At 35.0% G+C, this 19,830-nt stretch overlaps 1 protein-coding gene across 2 annotated transcripts; it reads left to right on the top strand.

Annotated features, from left to right (window-relative positions):
- The first annotated feature begins 903 nt into the window (after positions 1–903).
- On the top strand, positions 904–19,589 carry LOC142344889 (calpain-B-like). Of its 2 annotated transcripts, none has more exons than XM_075396933.1 (5): positions 904–1,439; positions 11,056–11,264; positions 14,917–15,082; positions 16,246–16,511; positions 17,376–19,589. In XM_075396933.1, the coding sequence occupies exons 1-5, from the start codon at positions 1,408–1,410 to the stop codon at positions 18,707–18,709; spliced, it is 2,007 nt and encodes a 668-aa protein (XP_075253048.1). In that variant the 5' UTR covers positions 904–1,407; the 3' UTR covers positions 18,710–19,589. The 2 variants fall into 2 exon arrangements, with proteins under 2 accessions (XP_075253048.1, XP_075253049.1); XM_075396934.1 differs by lacking the exon at positions 904–1,439 and adding an exon at positions 1,707–1,908.
- Positions 19,590–19,830: the final 241 nt, after the last annotated feature.

Genomic DNA, 19,830 nt, shown 5'->3' with positions numbered 1-19,830 from the left:
ACTAAACTGTGTCTGACCAGCTGAGATTGCTTGTGAAAATGTTTTAATTGAAGAAACACATTCTAAGTAAAGCAAAAATTGACACACCTTGACAAATCTTATATTTGTCCTGCCTCAACTTGAAATGACTTAACGAGAGCTTGTCAATGAAATTCTTCTTGACAATTATGATAAAATCTCATAAAGTTCTTTGTAGCCCTAGTTGACCTAGCACGCCTATCTTGATGGAAGATACAATCGAGTTAATTAGTTGGAGGTCAGTGGATGTTAGAATCAAGTTTCTCTGGGTGAAATTTTTTTTGTATTTCTTTCGGCAGATTTAATGAATTTTTCGGAAAATTACAATTTTTTGCTCAAAACTGGCTTTTCAAATCTGAATACATGAGGAAATACACTCTAATCAAAAAAAGTTGCGAAAATGACAAGTATTATCCTCTACTTTAATTACGTAAGCGGAACCCAAAAGCAATGGTTCGGCGCAATTGGGCAAATTAAATTTAGCTACAAATCTATTTTAATATGTGGTCACATTGTTCCTTAAGAACATAAAAAATGACACACAAAAATGCTGTGTATAACCATTTCCCTCCCCAGTAGAGGTTGAAACTATGATTCTTCATTATTTATTTGACCGCTTAGCTAAATCCTGTCACAATCTGTTGAGCATCAGTTATATTTCACAAATATCACTGCTTTCCTGATAAACATCATGTGCTTTTATATCCACTTGGTCACGCTTTTGTTCCGTGCAGAAAAAAATTTATTTTGTATTTTCTCCTCTTAGTCTCAAGCTGTGTGTTAGTTTTGATGCTTGAACGAAGGAACAGTAACACACAAACCGCAGCAGAAAAACTAAATCCTTACCAAACGCTGTACAGTATAGCAATGGTTCTATATCTCTTATTTGCTTACATAAACACAATAGGAATAGGAGCCAAAATTTTTATTTGCTAAGATGAATTTTTGCAAAAAAAATAGATTTCACTCTAGCGTGTATAATTTTTATAATATAGAAAACAAACAAACAATTGGCGTTGTTTTTTTCACAAATTTGTGCTAAAGTACAGCTTTTTTTGTACCGGCTGTTGTTAATGTGCTGAATTATTTCCCCCTGATTAGTTATAGTTATAACTTTTGATCCGCTATTTGACCATAAACTTCTAAAACTGAAACGAACTTAACTTTGAAAGTTGGTGTAACTAATTAACAATCACCTTTTTAATATTGTTTCTGTTTAAAAGAAATTATTTTTGCTCTGGTATTATTACCCGATGTCGTTTGCCGCCTGAATTGTTTATATTGTTTATTATTACATTGTTAGACACAAACCGTGAAAGCCGTGCGTTCAAGTTAATAAACTGAAGTTGATTTAAAATTTTTTTGAAGAGTTTACAAGTTTAACGCAACATGAAAAGGCCGAACTTATCAGAGTCAAAGAGGTTAGTTGGTTTGTGATCAATTCTGCGTGCTTTCAGCAAATTTTATTAACTTTTTATAACTACAACCGTGTTTTATGAAAAAATAAACATTGTGTTGAAAATGCAATGCTGGCAACGATCGAAAACAAGAATGAAACAACTTTAAATTAAAACCAAAACTGTGTAATTATTGTGTGCCGCGTTTTGAAGGCATTGGTAACTTCATCAATGTATATGCATATAGTAATGAATAATGGTAAGTCGCAGGCCATAACGTGATAAAACGAAGTTTGAGCTAGCCAAAAGTAGATCAAAAACGTGCCACCATTCTCGTTAATGGACTGTATCTATAAAGTAAGAACTTATCTTAAAAGCGTACACTCATTCTTTATTAATCAACGCATACAACATACCACCTCTTTAAGTTTGATAGTTATAACTTGGTAATTTACAGACGTAGAAAGTGCACAAAAATGGAGCCTTCTCAAAGGTACGTACACTACTATACTGTTTTCTTTTTTAAAAAAAAAAGATATATAAAGGTGTGTACGTTCTGACAAATAGAATCACCAAAATTTGATACCTCTCATCCCCAAATCGCTTTTTTGATAACTTTAACCCTAATCAGGTGCCCGGTTTTAACCTTATATATGATCTCGGTTTTCTTAGGGACATCTCGAGATTAATTTGAGAAACTGTTTTGCTGGTTAGTTGATTTTTGAAACAGTTCCCATAAATAACCTCTCAGGAACCTTCTGAATATTCTACGGAAAAGCTTGGGAAATGATAAGTGGTTACTATTTTTAAAATTTTACGGCTAATTCCATCATAGCCAAAATATTTCCGGATGAAAGATCTTCGTCTTAGCAAATTTTAGAATTTGAGGGCCTGTAAAAATATTTATTCAAATGGCCATTCTTCATCATTATATAATACAAAATAGTTTATATAAGTTTTTAGAATATTTGCAAAATATTGACAAAATAAATTAATTTACCCAGAAAAATTAGTAATCTTAGACAAATCTTTCTGAAAAACTAGAATTTTTTGTGCTGAAATGTAATCGTGAATTTGAAAAAGCGAGACTGAAAGAATACCAAAATTTGTTTGCTGTCAAAAATCTATAAAACTTTCTTCTAATTTTCTGAATTTAAAACGAGGAAAATCAAAAAACCGGAAAATCAGAAAACTACTGGTTATGATCATTGTAAAAAACAATAAGTTTTAAGTAAAAAGCATCATCTGCAAGCAGCGCGAAAGTAGATATTATGAATTTTTCAAGCTGCCAGCAGGCACACAAAAAATGTACACCGAGGTTTTTGAACCGCCCTAGACGAGCAGGGATGATTATCTTACAAGATCTTGCAAGATTCTTGCAAATAGCGTTTATCTTGGAAGATCTTGCAAAATTTTTGCGAATAACGGTAATCTTGCAAGATGCAAGATCCGGACGCTTAACTTGCAAGATAGACGTCCGAAAAATTTAAAGAAAAACAATTCTAAACCCCAATTAACTGAGGGGTTCATAGTGTCTTGCAAGATGATGTAATAGTGTCTTGCAAGAAGAGGGGTGCATAGTATCTTGCAAGAAGAGTCTTGCAAGATGATGAATAATGTTGCAAGGTTCTTGCAAGATTCGTGCAAGATCTTGCAAGATAACCGTCCTCAATCAACTAGGGCGTTCATGTGTCGAAGATTGGCAGACTTAAAACCTCCAGGCAAAATTGTTTAAAATTTTGCTACTAATAGTACCAATTTCTGTCACCAAAACCACAAAAAGTAAAATAAATTTCTTCAAACTGAACTAAGAAGAATATGTTTTGGGTTAAATTTAGGGGTTAGTAGATGAAATTGGACTCAATTTAAAATTGAAATGACAAACAATAAAACTGATTAGATTTGTCCTTTAGCGTGACATTTCTCTAAAACGAAATTTTAGTTACATAGCCCCTTAACCTTTTTTATTTTACTTGCTTTTTCCGGCTGAAAAACGTTTTTTTTTAGCTTGGCAAAACATGAGGCTACTGAAATCAAATGTTTTCGTAAGGAATCATTTTTTAGATTTATTTCTTCACCTTGATGGTTTCACCAGCGTCACGTCTTTGGTGAGAACATTTGCTTTGCTACTGTGAGGTTCAATGAGGCAAAACGGTAAGAGAAGAAAAGTCAAACTTTTTTTCTCACCATGAGAAGAGCGATTGATGAAAACTCTTTTTTAAAAATTAAATTTAAACTGATTTCAAAACCAAGCAAGCATATTTTTTCCTTAATAATGTCACCATGCCCGCAAGAAGAAAACATCTGAGTGAAAATGGCTTGAAAACAACTATAGTTAAATTTGTATGAGAAAAATTTTACAAAACTTTCACGAAGGAGGTGTTTGCGAAAACTACGACCTCATTCGATGTTTTTTTCTAATCTATTAAATGTTCCCCATGAGCTTGATGCTTGTGCAAAAATAAATTAAATAAGACAATCCAATGTCCCATCAGATAGCGCCAATAAAATCAAATCCTTGCAAAAATTGAGTTTTTGGAATTTTGGTCAGATTATGGCGGCAATTAATTCAACAGTTTAACTTGTGCTGTTCAATTTATGAGCTTTAATTCACTCCAAATGCTGAAAAACTGCAAGCTAAGCGGGTTTTTGATAATTCATGGCTTTTGTATTACTTCTGTGTTCGTTAAAGTCGAAAAAAAAGCAAAGATAAAGTAACCACGTGCAACAAAAATACTTTAAAAGGCTTCCTATATTTAAAAAATTGAAATAAGAGATATAAGTTTCAAATTTTATTTAAAGAGTGATTATTGAACATGTTTATTTTTAAGTGAGTTGATAGAAGTATGACCAAAGCAATTCAGACGAAATTTTGTGATCCATACAAATGGCCTTTAATAGTCAATCATGACAAAAAATTTACCATTACTAGAATTTGATGCTGTGATTCGAATTAGCTAAGATTCCGCTAATTGTGTTTACTTTTTGGTCTTGTGGGATTATGCGAACGTTTGTGAATACGTCTCGAAAACTGCACCAAAGAGGAATTAAGAAACTTTAGTGAGATGAAAAATATGTGGCAGTAGAAATTTGAACCGTATAATTTTGGTGAAAAATGACCATGAGCAGATTGTCAGGCAAAATGCTTCAGGCACGAAGTCAGAATTCGAGAAGTTCTGCGCATAAATACTAACGCAACTTGCTTTAAAATTTGTGAATCTAGGCAGCATGATTTCAGACAGCATGATGGGAAAACGCGCGACTCTGATCAGCTAAAAAAATTGTTAAATTTTGTCAAATTATAGTTTATGTTCTTAATGTTGCACTTTCCGCAATATCTGAAGTCGGGAGCAATGAAAATTTTAATCAAAACGTCCAATAAAGCAGATGAATATCTAGAAAAACGAACAAAATCCAAATGAACATCACATTTTGTTTCAATTTTGCAAAAAAAAGTTTATGAGTCAGAACCTGTACCTTTTATATTGTTACTTGCGCTGATAAGTTATATGATCTAACTTTCTCAATTAGCTCATGGATTTAAAGAAAAATTTGAATTTAATAATTTAGTTTTGAAAAACTGGCTTCATGATTAGAATTGCAGATTTATGAGTCGAAGCAGCGGGGGTATGAGGCAGAAATATTTTTACCCTCATTCAAAATAACGGGTCTTTGGGGTCTTATTGATCAACATAGCGAGGTAATAAATCGAATGAGTGGTGTTGTCATTCCAAGTAGCGATCTAACTATTTAAAATAGTGAGTTTTATGATTCAAAGTACTGCAAAAAAGTATGATCAAAACCGTGTATTGAACTTTTTGCTAAGGTACCCCAACCCAGACAATAAATTAACGAAAAATCTGAATGTACATCGACCGCAAGATGAAATTATCTAATCTGCTTTAATTATTTTTGTTAGCATACTTTTGTGTTGTATCCATGCTTTGTTACTTGAAGGGAACTTCAACCAACTACAAAGTAAGTGCGTTATTTGTTACCCAGAGATAAATGATATGGGATATTGTTGGAAAACCTATATGAAATCTACCCTCAAATTAGAAGAGTGTTGCCAGCAGATTGTCGTGTTGCTTTTTGTCCCAAAGAATGTTTACCATTACTTGTTGAACTTTGAATTGCATAGTTCACTTTTGTTTTTTTTTCAAAAACCATCTGACTTCCCTAACTTTAATAGAGACTATGAAGGTCTCACGTGTTGTAAAGAAATTATTGACTGGACGGGAACAAATGTTTGTCACAGCGAACTGTCCACAAAAAGTAAATTTGCTGTTATTGGAAAATCTTATTCAAATTTTCTCCCGACTTGAATTTTTTGTAAAGCAATGCTCGATTACATAGAGAACAAGATGGTTGTGTTGTAAAATCTTGCAGGACCCAGTTTAAGCTGTGTCTTAATTATCAGACCAATTCATACTAAAATCAGAAATGTTCAGACTATAGCTCGTTTCACACACTTGCTCGTTTTTGCTCATTTTGCAGAAATCACTGTTTTAACTAACTTAAAATCTTTACACATGTAGATTTTGAAAAAAAAAACGGAGAAAAGTACTTAAATTTACTCGTTCAACATTTTTCAAATAGTTGGTGTATTTAAACAACCTTACTTAAGATTATTCAGCATTACTTTAGACCACTCTAGTGATGAGGGGATTCAAATCTTCCAAGAATCTTGCAAGAAAAATACAAAATCATGCAAGATTCTTGCAAGAAGAACTCAATTCTTGCAAGAATCTTTCAAGATAAATGGAAGAACTATGCATTATCTTGCAAGATTTCTTGCAAGATTCCTGCAAGATGTTGAATTCTTTGATCACTAGGGCATGCACCTCCATGCTTAACTTTGACCCTAATATAATAAAAATTAGCATTAGACTCATATTTTATATCTTTTGATTTGTCCAGGCCCTATCGCGAGGGTCTCGGATCAATATTTTTGTTTTTCGCTTAGGAAGCGCATTTAATCACTGCTGGGACAATCTTATCAACTTTTAGGGAAATTTACTTAATTTATCAGGTAAATTTACCTAAACCGTGCATGCAATTTGGCGTTCTTGTACACAAACTGCACGCACGGTGCCTGAACAGTGGCTGCCTTGGAAAAATTTACTTGAAATTGGAAAACACTAGGGCAGGTTTAAAACAATTGAAATTTGAAGTCTACATTCATTTGAATTATCCGAAATCTTTTTTCTATTGACGTTTTCAACTAAAACGCAAAACAAAAACAATTTCAATTTAATCGGTCCAATAAATTTTCTTTAGATACTCCAGAAAATTTTACAGCAAACCAGACATTTGTTTTACCAAACAAAGAATCTGGCTCTTCCTAAATAGTTGACTTAAATGCTCCACTGTACAAGGATGACACCGGCTGATCCAGCAAAAACGTTCGATTTTTAAACCTACCACAACTTGTTGATCAAAGTGTCACCAAACAACAAATTCAGTGTATAAATTATTTTTTTTCTGTTTCTTCTCTCACGATCAAAAATACTCAGTTATGTTTGCGTTGAACGAAAACAAAAATAAAGCAAACTGTCTCCAAAATTAGTGAAGTTTCAAATATTTTGCCAATTTTCAGCTTTTCCTATTGAGTTTTTCAGAACCCCTCTTGCTCTAACTTCCTGGTCTCCTTTTATTGCTGTGTTTGTTCCAGCCTACTGTGTGCAACTCATATATGATCTAATTACAGTTGTGACTTCGAACTTTTCAAAGCTGGAAAGAATTAAAGTTTTCACTTTGTCTCAACTGCGGTCACTACTTAGCCAACGAAATAAGCAAATAGGATGAAATAAAAAAAATGATCGACGAACTGATCTGTAATTCTGTGATTTTGTTTCTAATTTCGATTTAATCGAATCAATTCACCGCTTTAGACAGTAAACAATGAAAGTACACGGAACAAACACAAACAAACAAACAAAAAACTAACGCTGTATAATTATCTAGAAAAGCTTACAGTGCTTAACAAAAAATGTGCCAATAGCTGCGCAAAATTAATAATGGTTCTGTTGCAGCAGAAGTCTTGTCTCAGGATGCGCGCTTGAGGTCAAGTAAATAAGTTTTTTTTTCAATAAATGCATAAAAGGCGTCAGTCAAAGTTGATTATCTTCAATCTAAGAGCAAACATGTGATCAACAGACACTTTAGTGAATGCCAAAATAAGTCTTGGCGAACCAAATGATAAGCTAAGCTCCCCTAAAATGAGGCCTTGAGACTAATTATAGAAAGCTTTACTCACAGTACCATGCGACAGTTTTAAAGGCTGAGAAATAGCAATACAATGATTTGAAAAATAACTTTTATGAACGTCATACTAGCACCCTTTTTTGATAAAAGACAAACATTTGGGACAAACGAAGTCTGATCAATTTATGTGAGGCCCATTTTCACTCTATACAAATTCATATTTTTTTAATTTAGCTTTTTCAAGTACCAAAACGTCAGTTTATTAAAAAAAAGTTTCATAGTTTAGCATGGGGAAGCAATCCGAAATGACCTGAACTACAGTGGTCCACATAAGAAATTATTGTCAATCATGGCTTTTTTTCTAGAACCAGTTTTTTCATATCAATTTATGATCTCTCACGCTGTTTTCTTAGCAAACTGTGGTCGAACAGGGTCTCTTCATTGGTCGAGCAATTGTTGTTGTCACAAACAATGGATTCCAGAGCGATTTTTTAATGGGTCTCGGAATTGATTGATTTTGTGATCAGCAATACTCTCGTTTCTTATCTTCTTCGACACCAAGAAGCTATCATTGCAACAAGCAATTCAAGTTAGAAATCAGTTGAATTTCTTGTGGAGAAATCTAAGAAACAATATTTTTAAAAAAAACAACAACAGTTGTTTTTTCATCAATAAGAATTTTGTATGATTATACCTGTTATGATTGAAAAATATGAAACCTTTAATATTTTTATAAAGTTTTTTCTTCTTTTCCTTTATAAATTCCTGAATTTTGGAAAATTGAAGGGCAATACCTCTTGACCAGAATATATGCAATAAAGGAGTCTGCAACTGCAAGTGAAATTTTTTGGTCCAGCTCAAGTCCAATTGGGTCCAGCTGAAGTCGAGTTTACATTTGAGTCAAGCATAGGGCCAGCAGAAATAACGCTGGTCGAGCTACAGTCGAGCTAACCATAAAGTCGGGCTCAAGTTTTGTCTTGGACAACTTGAATTGAGAAAGGTCTTGTCATAACACCAGACCTAGACTATGGTCATGAAGCGCATTCGAAACAATTTCAAAGTTGTGCCACATTCCACAATTATACAAGAGGAAACCTTTACAGTATACCTAAAAACAACACGTGACAAAATTGATATTTGGTTTCCAAACGAAAATCGACTGTACAGAATTGTTATTTTTCAAGACATAATTTCAACGTTGCTACCATAACTTAATTGTTTATTGATTTTGTTTTTACGCCTTTGTGTCATATTTTTGTGGCGAAGAATTTGTATTTTTCTCTTTATTGACTCCCTCTGATGAAAAAGTCCAGTGAGTGAGGGCTTTTGTGAATATGTCGTGGTGAATTATTATTCTGCACCAGTGCTGCTGACTGTTCATTATTATTTGACCGAGTTCGTTCTTTTATTTAATCTCTGTCTGTTGAACATGGTTTCAAAGTCCGGTTTCGGTTTGAAAAAACCACGTGGGGTACTTAATTTTTGATAGGAAATAAACCCTCATCGAATACTTCCACGGAAATAAACAATCACTTCGGTGTTAAAGAGCCTCGTATTTATCGCGTTTCGCCATAGCCCGTAGGCCTGTATATAAAACTTTCATAACCGAAAAAATTATCGCGACCAAAATTAAATTTTCGTGATATATTTACGTGGGTGTTTCTTTCTTTGGGGGTTTATTTCCTAAAACCTTCGAAATTACCATTTGTTTGATAACTTACACCTAAAATGTAAAATTACGTGGCTGTGGCTGTATTTCAATCAAATGTCCAATTTAAAAACGATTGGATTGACAACTATCTCGGTAAAAAAACTCCTTTTTTTTTAAAAAAAAGTAAATTGAAATTATAACCCAAGGGTTAAATTTTACAAGTTCATAATAATTTATAAAAAATTGGTACAATGTTAAAATCAAAATTAGTGGTTCTGTTTTTTAAAGGTAAAAATAACTTTTGAAGCCACCAACGTTCCTTTCCAACGGTACAAGTTTGAATTGTTGTAGCAGATGTTTTTTTAACATGCGTTTAAACTGTGAGCGTGATTTGATAATCCGCACTTCACGCGGAAGTTTATTCCATTTTGGATGCTTTTTTGCAATGATCGACTGCTCGACCCTAAGAGAATTAGATGTTCAGTTCTGTTGTTTTTTCGTAATAAGACATTACAACTTAGAAAAAGAACTTTCAGTGCCATCTGACTTCAGTAATTAGATATCATTCCTAAGTTTTGAAACGCTCATCTGGCTTATGAAATGTTTGCAGCAAAACATCGGATTTTACTAAGAGATCCCATTTTTCAATTGAGGAGTGAATGCATTGCGAAGAAATTCAAGTCCTGAAAAAATAGAGAACTGAAAGTTAAATGAGAAAGGACTAGGGATTTGAATAGTATCTATCGTGCTTTCAGAGGTAACTGATAACGTATTAGGTATATGGATCTGATCCCTGTGGCCATATTTGATAGGACTTTGTTGAGTTGTATATGAAAGTTTAATTTAGAATCAATCATTATACCCAAGTATCTGCAGTGACTTTGTGACTTACTTTACTGTCCCCGACAAACTATTGGATCAAAAATTTGATTTTTTTCGAGACGCAAAGAAGTTCAGTTTTAACAGTATTCATGATTAATTTGTTTTGTTTTAGATAATTAGTTGTTTTCTCAAGTATTTCAGGCACACATTTTTCCAGTTCGGCGACATTGTTTCTGCTAGAATGGAAACTTGTGTCATCAGCAAATGGAATTATGTCGAAAGTTCCTTGTACTTTTTCTCGAAATTTATTTTATTTCATTCCAAATCAGTTCATTTGTCTTTGACAGCTCATATAACTGGCTTTTCTTTTAGTTTGTTGTAGTTTTCAATCGGGTCTTCAATTAAATTTTAGGCAGTGATTTTTTTTCCATTTTCAAATGATCAAGGAACAAAAAAGGAAGTTGCCATAAAATCTACTCGATTTTGTTATTTACTCTCAGGCGAAGTTTGAGAGCCAAATTTTTTTTGCATTTTTTTGCTCGATGGTCGTATTTACGTCTAACTGGATTGTCTTTTCTTTTAAATTAGCCAGATAAGCTGGTAAAACCCGTTGGCATTAAGCGATTGTTTAGTTCCATAAAAATTTTGTAAGTCTTTAATGGGAGGTCTTATCAAAATTCTAAGGAATTAATGACGCATAAATTTTAGTCTGACCCCACCACCCCCCTCTCCCACTCTTGTGCTCCTGTACCTAGCTACAACTACTTTCAGCCCATGCAAACTGTTTGAGAGCATTAATTCTTGGTTTAGTCAGTTTCTGTTATTACCGCGGAATGTTGCATTGTAAAAATAATTGATGTTTGTTAATTGATCTATGCCACAAATTTTTATTTACAATTAATTGAATTCTTCGTTTTCTTTCGAATATTGAAATTGTGATAATATTTTCTTCAATTTCAGATTCAAGCAGATCAAACACCACCACCTGAAAAACAGGACTCTCTTTGAAGACCCAGAGTTCCCTGCCGACTCCAAGTCTATCGACCCTGGAAACCCCGGAAAATATGATAAGTATGGGATTGAATGGCTGCGCCCTGTGGAGCTGTTCGAGCACCCTGCCATGTTCGTAGATGAAGCTAGCCAGCTCGACATCTGCCAGGGCATGCTAGGTGAGTATTTTTTGAGCTGAAATATTTGCCCCTATCATTACAAAAAATGGCCCGTCTTTGTCAGTTTTTCGCCGAATCCAATCAAAGCTTCTCTTTTGTCGAGTTGAGCGGTTTTTATCAATTTCAAACAACAAAATCAATTTATTTCGATTTCGACGATGCTTCTGACAGCAAACTGAAAAAAAAGTCAGCACTTCTTAAAAACAAAACCAGTGACAATGAACAAACATAACCGACTAACGTCGAGCGAATTGCTCTCAAACGACCGGCGAGCGGTTGGCTTCGTCAGTAGCTAGCCACGGTTTAGTGAGGCTAGCTTTAGCTTAATTGAAAAAAATGAGACACTTTAAGAACATGCAGCTATGCTCATTTTCCGTAACTCAGTCTGCGCTTTTCAGTTAATTCTGGCCAAAATTATTATCAAAATTTAAAATCAAATTTTAGCCAACAAAAACTGGTGACCATAATGGAGCTGAATTGAGAAAGAATACAAACAAAAATTTCTGACTTAAGAATTGAGCACTTCTTGTACTTCTTTAAAAAATGTATGAGTATTGCGATATTTATCATCACCGGGATATCAAAGTTCGGAGCGAAAACCATATATTGAATAACTCATAGAGGCTGATAAACATAACCGACTGAATTCGGGCGGATTGCAAAAAAAACCAAAGATAGGAAGGACCCATTTAAAAATGAAGTTACGATAAAACGATAAATAATTAAGAAAACACAATTCCTAAATACAAAAATTTGAAAGATTTTGAATTAAAAGCAAGATTTTGGGTCTGCTCCATATTATACTCCACCTTATTGATTTCATATCTTGAATAAAAAAGAGTTACTCCTGTTTTGTACAAATTGCGGAACGAAAGCAATGGAAACATAGCCGACTAACGTCCCGCGAATTGCTCGCAAACGACCGGCGAGCGGTTGGCTTCGTCAGTAGCTAGCCACCGTTTAGTGAGGCTAGCTTTAGCTTAATTGAAGGGGCGTAATTGAGCGCAGCGGGGGGGAGATGCACCGGAGGGCTGATGGGGTGGCAACAGTGGGTGGGGGGGTCAACCTCTAAGAACAGCCCTTCGCACTATAAGTGTAAGTCTCCGAACAGATTCTGTGAATCGCATACTTGAAGACTAGTGAGCTGAAAGACTCTAAGAGTATTTAATGCCCGCTGGGTGCTACCTGTTTATCCCGTTTTTGAGAACGAAAAGTCAAAACCTCAGACAAAAAACTGGTCAAGTGAAATATCGCATAAAAAAGACCCACAGGACTAATATAATTGCTACAAACTTCGTTTGAGAACAATTAAAAATGGATCAGAAACATCGTTTCTTATTCGCCCCATTTTCTCAAACGCTTGGTACAATTTTCCAGCCTACTTGCCCTACTGAACGTTTTGTTTTTTTGCGAATAAACTATCATCAGAATTAAAATATAAATGATAGTTATTAGATTTAGATGTGTTCTTTATCATTTTAAGCAATCTGTTCCAATTGGAGACAAAGAGCTGCTATAAGCTGCTTGCAACCAAGTTTGATTTTGTTTTGGTGGATAATTGCATGTTTCATTTTGGTGAATTTTTTGACGAATGAAGAATGTACCAATTTAGAGAACTCAAACAGTTTTTTTGTAAACGTTGAAATCTACGTGTTAAAAATCAGTAAATGAAAATCTTTGAATAAATTTTAAAATATTCTACCTTAATTTGACGAGTTCACTAAAACTTTGTCACTAAAACTTTGGTTCAATAAAACTTTGTCAAATTCTGATTAGCAGGGCTCTAGCATGTTGAAAAATAAGTTTCCCTATTCATGACAACAAAATTTTTTTTTATTAAAATATTTCATGGTTCAAAAAAGAGACTTTTTAGTACTATTGATCTTCTAGTGCCTTGTTTTTGAAAAATTCTGAAAATAAGTTTTGAACAAGATAACAAGAGTTTCTGAAGCCAATAAGATCTCATCTAAAAAATTGCTGCAGTTCTTTTTATATTCAATGGTTTTTTTTCTAGGTCCGATTGTGAGCCTCATGACAATTTCCATGAGGCGTAAAACTTCAAAAGAGGAACCCTCATCATTTTAGCTAACCAAAATCAATTAGCTAACCAAAATAATAGTCCAGTTTTGTCCAATATTTGTAGCATTATATGCTGACATTAAATAAAATTTTAATCCAATGGGCCTAAAATGGTATATAATTTCAAGTGAAATACTTCACTTCAGTGAAGTGTAGTTGCAGGTGTTGGTGGGTTTTTTTGCTAATCCTAATACGTTCCTTGCAACGTTTTAAGACTGTAGTCATCGTCCTGCTCAAAACGTGCATCACCCAAAATTTCAATTTTTTTTCGAAATTTTCAAAATTTATTATGATTTTGCTATGAACATCATGGGAACCAAAACCAAGAATGCTCAGTCTATTTTCAGAAAAAAAAGTGTATCTATGCGAATATACTGCACATAATGAGGTAGCAATATACTCTTAGGATACACTGATAAAGTACTGGGCCGACGATATGCAATTGGAATCCAATGTTTCAGCACTGATTCACTATGGCAATAAGATCCGGGGTTCAAGATTTTGAAATTGCATTTAGTTTAATGTCTACGTTGCTAATTGCGTGTTGCATTTGCTTTTTCGAGATCTTTGTGAGACCAAATAGTCAAACTATTTAATATTTAAATATGACCGATGACTCGCTTTTTGTGTTATTATATCTCCTTTTGTGGATAACTGATTTCCTTTTGCACCGTATAGTGACAACTCCGTTGTGCACAATCTCAAAGTCTCAGGCTTTTGAAATCGAACTGTTTTTTTTGTTTCTTATTTACTCTCCTGTAAACTAGTATTCCGAAATATTGCGCCTTTGTTTGTTAGTTTATGGTAGGGACGAGCATGCTCTAATTTCCCGCGTGAAAGGCAAGAAAACAAATGAATTTTTTGTGCAAAATTTGCAGATTGCACCCGAATGGAAATAAAAATTGCGCCGCTATAAGAAACGAGATCGTTTTTTAAAATCCAACTGAATTTTGATATTTGGGAAAAAATACGAGTCGAATAGATACAATATAAGTATGCAAAAATTTTCTTAAGGAAGCGGGTTTAATTGCTGAGTATTTGCAAGTCATTTTGTGTATTTCGATCGACCGACTAATATTTACAGTTGATTACTTTTGATAACTAAATCAGTTTGTCAAATCACTCAAAAACAATTCATCTCTCAAAATGATCCAATTAGTTATGACATCCATATAGCTACAAAATGACCCACACAATCAGAACATACTGACTCTAAGATGAGCGGAACAGTCATGCAAGTTCAATTCTTGCGTTGATTGGGTCACACACTTAGAAAAACACATTTGTTTATTTGAGTTTTGATTATGAGAAAAGTAACCCGGATCATAGTAAAATTGTAAATAAGCACTGAATCAGAGTATTTTCACTCTGTATTTTACTATGAACAGATTATAATCATTTTCGCTGTTCAGACAAAAAATCGTAGAAAAAATTTTAAAATGCTTATTGTGGATGAAAATTTGTTTAACCAGTTGTACCTGTTTTTCACTTTCGGAATACCAGGTTTTCATTTAAAAAAACTGAAATTAATTTTTTCACCAAAAGAAAACATATTCGTTTATTTTTTTCCTAGGTGACTGTTGGCTGCTGGCTTCGATTGCGAGTCTTACGCATGACAAGGAGCACTTGAACATGGTGGTGCCCCCTGACCAGGGCTTCGAGAGGGGACAGTACTGCGGGGCATTCCGATTCTGCTTCTGGCAGTTTGGAGAGTGGATGGAGGTCATCATTGACGACAGGTAACCATGCAAGGATAATCTCGAGTTGATCAAACTTGCATACCGTAAAATAAATCATTTATGTTGCACAATTAAACATAGAACCGTCCATACATGGTCCATCAAAGGTATATGGAATGCCGATTATGTTCTTGCTATGCTTGGCGAGGTACCCCGTATGGTCCGTTTCACGGCAAATAAGTTTCCATAAAAAATTAGATCAATTTTTCAGCTTTACCATATACACATAAACGGTACTTTTATATGAAAAAATATATATATATGGATGTACATGTAGCGTTTTATGGAAAGTAATTTAATGCGTCTTTTGGATAAATTATCGGTCAAACTCTAAAATTTTTGCTATTGATTTATGGTGAGTTTCTGTGAAATCTATACCCTGGTCGCGGTTTGGCGGTGAATTTTCGCAAGAAATTCGGTGAAATGCGGTGAAAAAAATGTCACCGCGTATTTCTTACATCTTTTTGCGGTTAACTTCTTATTCCACTGCGCCAACAGTCACTTGATTCTATGACATTTCTTGTGAATTTAAATCAGATATAATAAACGTAGGAAGACAAATGCGGTGAGTTTTTGTAAGAAATGCGGTGAATTTTGCGGTGAATTTTCTTAAAAAATGGGGTGAATTTCAGTGAATTATTTTTTTCCACCGCATACACGGCAATCATCGCATTTCTTACAAAATTCACCCGAAAACCTTGACCCAAAAACCTCAAAGTTCTTTTCATGGCCGTCATTGAGAGGTATTTAAGATCACAGTAATAATAAATTGTTTCCAGCAACCATTCAACATCTTCAAAATCAGTTATACAAATACATTCTCCAATTTTGACTGTGGTAGGTCACTATCGGGTAGTAGACCATTCTCAAGTTTGTCACCCGGTTGGCGAATCAAATTTTAAAAAAAAATTTTTCTGAATTGTTCGAATCGGTATCAGAACTTTTGAAAAATAAAACAAACCTTGAAAAATTGAATAAATTGTTTTTCACCCAGGTTGAGGTCCAGACCGAAATGGTCTCTGATCAGACCGTCCCATACAAAGCTGATCTCTGATCTGGCCATCCAGTACCGAATTGACCTCTGGTCAGACTATTGAGCGCTCCAAAAATTTTATATAGTAATTATCATCTTTGGAAGTGCAATTGTTTATTTTTGTTTACAGATTGCCGACGTACAATGGCAAACTGATATTTGTTCACTCCGCCGACCATGGCGAGATGTGGTCTGCACTTCTTGAAAAGGCATACGCGAAACTCTTCAAGAGCTACGAGTCTCTTAAAGGAGGCCAGATTGGGGAAGCTCTGGTCGATTTCACCGGGGGTATTGCAGAAGATATCAAACTGGACAAACCACCCCCTAACTTGTACAAGAGGGTGAAGAAAGCCCACGATAGGAAATATCTGATGGGTTGCTCTGTCGATGCAACAGGTTATAACATAACTATATTATAATATTAAACATTACAATATTAGACATTCGAACCCTATTTGGTTAAATATATAAAAACAATCCAAATAATAACATTTTTCAGTTTATGATAAAACCGTTTAAAATGCAATATGAAATGACATCAGGTTGTGTTGTTTGATTTTTTTGATATTTTGAATTCACTCCTAAAATTTATGTTCCCGTTCTTTATGGTGAGATTTAGACTCACCTTATCAGGACTGAGACACATAATGATGATTTGCATGATTTTTTCAAAACCGTTTTTTTCAAAATGTTTTTTTTCTTTTGATCGTAGGTGCAGGGCGCAGGCTTAACTTGTGAGGTTTTCCACCTGATCACAAATTTTACTAGCTTTCTCTATTAAGTTACATCTTACTTATTGTGATAGTAACTAATAAAAAAGTTTGGTGTTCAAACAATAATACTAAGCTTCCTAATCTGAATTTAACATTGGTTCGTGGATACCTGTTATCATGGGTTAAAAGGGTTGGGTAAGTTGGGTTAATCGGAAAATTAATGGGTAAAATAATGGGCAAGTTGAGTAAATGGGTTGGGTTAATTGACATTGCGTAAAATGGTAGTGGGTAAAATGGCAGGTTCGGTAAAATGGTAGTGGGTGAAATGGCAGGTTGGGTAAAATGGTAGTGGGTAAAATGGCAGGTTGGGTAAAATGGCATTGGGTAAAATGGAATTGGGTAAATTGTCCTGACACCGTTAAATCAACCCATAAAATTACATAAAAAATAGTTACATAAAAAAAATTTTATTGTTTTCTGTTAGACGTTATTTTTGTTTCGATGCCACAAAAATTAAAAACAAAAACAAGCCCTTATAATTTTGCAGGCGTAGTTGAAGAGAAAATGGACAATGGTCTGGTAAAAGGCCATGCATACAGCGTCACTGGGGTTTCGACCGTAAATGGAACTGACCTGATCCGAGTTAGGAACCCTTGGGGCAACGAGCGAGAGTGGAATGGACCCTGGAGCGACGGATCAGACGAGTGGAATCAGGTATCGCGTCGTGAGAAGGAGGCACTCGGAGTCACTTATGATCACGATGGTGAGTTCTGGATGGCATTCGATGACTTCACTCGAGAGTTCAGTCGCATCACAATTTGTCACAAGGCCTCCTTCGACTCAGATTCGAACACGCATTTCAACGTTTCTGAGAACGAGGGAAGTTGGGTGAAGCGAGTGACTGCTGGGGGGTGTAGAAACTTCCCCGAGACGTTCGGGACGAACCCTCAATACCGGGTGATTCTGACCGATACCGATGATGACGATGACGATGTTTGCACATTGACAGTATCCTTGATGCAAAAGAATTCCAGGGGGTTCTCCAACTCTGCTTTGACGATCGGGTTTATGATCTACCCGATTGCCGAAGACGTGAACAAGTATCTCGAAGACGGCAACCGTCTAATCAAGGATTACTTTTTGTACCACAAATCTTGCGGTCGCTCGGCCAGTTTCGTCAACTCCCGGGAAATTGTCCAGACATTCACACTTCCTCCCGGGGAATACGTCATAGTTCCTAGCACCTACAAACCCAACGAGGAGGGCGACTTTTTCGTGCGTCTGCTCACTGAGACTTCGGCCAATCAGGGCTCAGAGTTGAAAAACCAGATTGATGTCGATGATCACATGGATTCCTACACCGACTACGATAACGAAGACCCAGAGATGGTAAGGAGACTTCGACCGACGTTTGACCAGCTGGCGGGCGAAGATCGCTTCATCTGCACTACTGAACTTTTGACCTTGCTCGAGTTCATCAGCGCTGACGTCAGCGAAGAAAAACCTGACATAAGTCACGCTTACGCTCTTATGGCTCTGTTTGACAAAGACAACAGTGGGAAATTGGATTTCCACGAATTTATGAAGTTGTACCGATACTTTGTAACATGCAGCGAAGTCTTCAAGAAACATTCGGAGGATGGAAAAGCCAGTCCTCTTGAGCTGGACAAAGCACTGCAAATCATGCATGTTAGGCTTCCGAGGAAGATCTTGGGAATCGCTGTGAACAGATACGGCGATGAAGAGTCAAACATATCATTTAGTGACTTCATGGCCATCACTAGCAAAGCGAAGAGCATCATCGGAACCTGTCAAGAGGACTCTTCAGGAGTTCCTTTGAAAGTTATAGAGAAGCTGCTAATGGCTACTCTTATCATGTAAATATACTCAAACAAAAGGTTTCTTCACTTAATTCTGACAAACTGATGTTGACAACTTTTTCTATCTTCTTTCTATCGACCATTTATTTACTGATTTACGATGTAAAATAATAAGATAACAATAATTGATACACCAGACACTGATGGCAACCGAAAATACTCAAAACTGATCCTGTGCTTCCAGTTTTCACAATTTGGGACTGTTTCTTTAGTTCTCAGATACAACATTCCATGCTAACTACCTTAGGAAAAACTTTGAAAAATTAGTAGGCCTTATACGGTGTAATAGAAAACTTTGTACAGTGCCATAAAATGTCTGCTCACATTTTATAAGATCTCATTTTTTCACATTTTTCTTGTTGAGACTTTATAACTTACAAATCTTTACCTGGTCGTACTACGGCCCGTAGAAAATTTAGCAATATTTTAGAGTTCCATTTTCATCGATTATAGACTTATGCTGTACCGTATTACGGTCTTAGTAATTTTCCGATTATGATAAACCGGGGCTGTTACAAGTATATACAATAATTATCATAATTATTTTAATTAAATTAATTAACAGCACTTTTTCGTAATTTTGGATTCATCCAAAAATTATCATGGTAGCAGAACGCGTTATATTGTTCACTCATGATTACTCGACCTAAAGTTTTAAGAGACAAGCGATGGACAACAAGAAACAGTTCCAGTAAATTTTCTGGAAAAGATGTCATCATTGATCTTCTCTAATCTGTACCGCTAACCAAATAGATATAATGCATAATTCCTATTAACAATGTTCTGGCGAAACCTTAAATAAAATGAGTGTCAATAATTATGTATTTCGAATTTATACAAAATATTTCATTAATTAAATTTGAAATTTCTGCTAAATAAAAGTTTTCTGCTAAATAAAAGTCTGAAACACGAAACACTATCCACTATTTTAGAGAATGTTCTAAAGAAACACTTTGAGCCCAATGAAAGTGCACAATAAAGGCCATTCAAAGGCGATTCAAAGGAGAACATAAAGTGGTTGATTGTTCTCTAGTCCTGGCCTTAACTTCTGTTATACTCATACACAAGGAGTATAGTCAATTGAATCGCAAATGGCTTTGCAAGTACTGAGATAGGCACTTG

The sequence above is a fragment of the Convolutriloba macropyga genome, chromosome 8, assembly GCF_964194025.1.
Source record: "Convolutriloba macropyga chromosome 8, txConMacr16.3, whole genome shotgun sequence".
NCBI classification, from domain to species: domain Eukaryota; kingdom Metazoa; phylum Xenacoelomorpha; order Acoela; family Convolutidae; genus Convolutriloba; species Convolutriloba macropyga.
This window is presented reverse-complemented; position numbering and strand designations above follow the sequence as displayed.

Bases quoted from the DNA above. Each gene is read 5' to 3' on its own strand.
- LOC142344889 (XM_075396933.1), top strand. From the start codon at position 1,408: ATGAAAAGGCCGAACTTATCAGAGTCAAAGAG. The intron at 1,440-11,055 runs GTTAGTTGGTTT...CTTCAATTTCAG, and splicing joins AACTTATCAGAGTCAAAGAG to ATTCAAGCAGATCAAACACC. The intron at 11,265-14,916 runs GTGAGTATTTTT...TTTTTTTCCTAG, and splicing joins CATCTGCCAGGGCATGCTAG to GTGACTGTTGGCTGCTGGCT.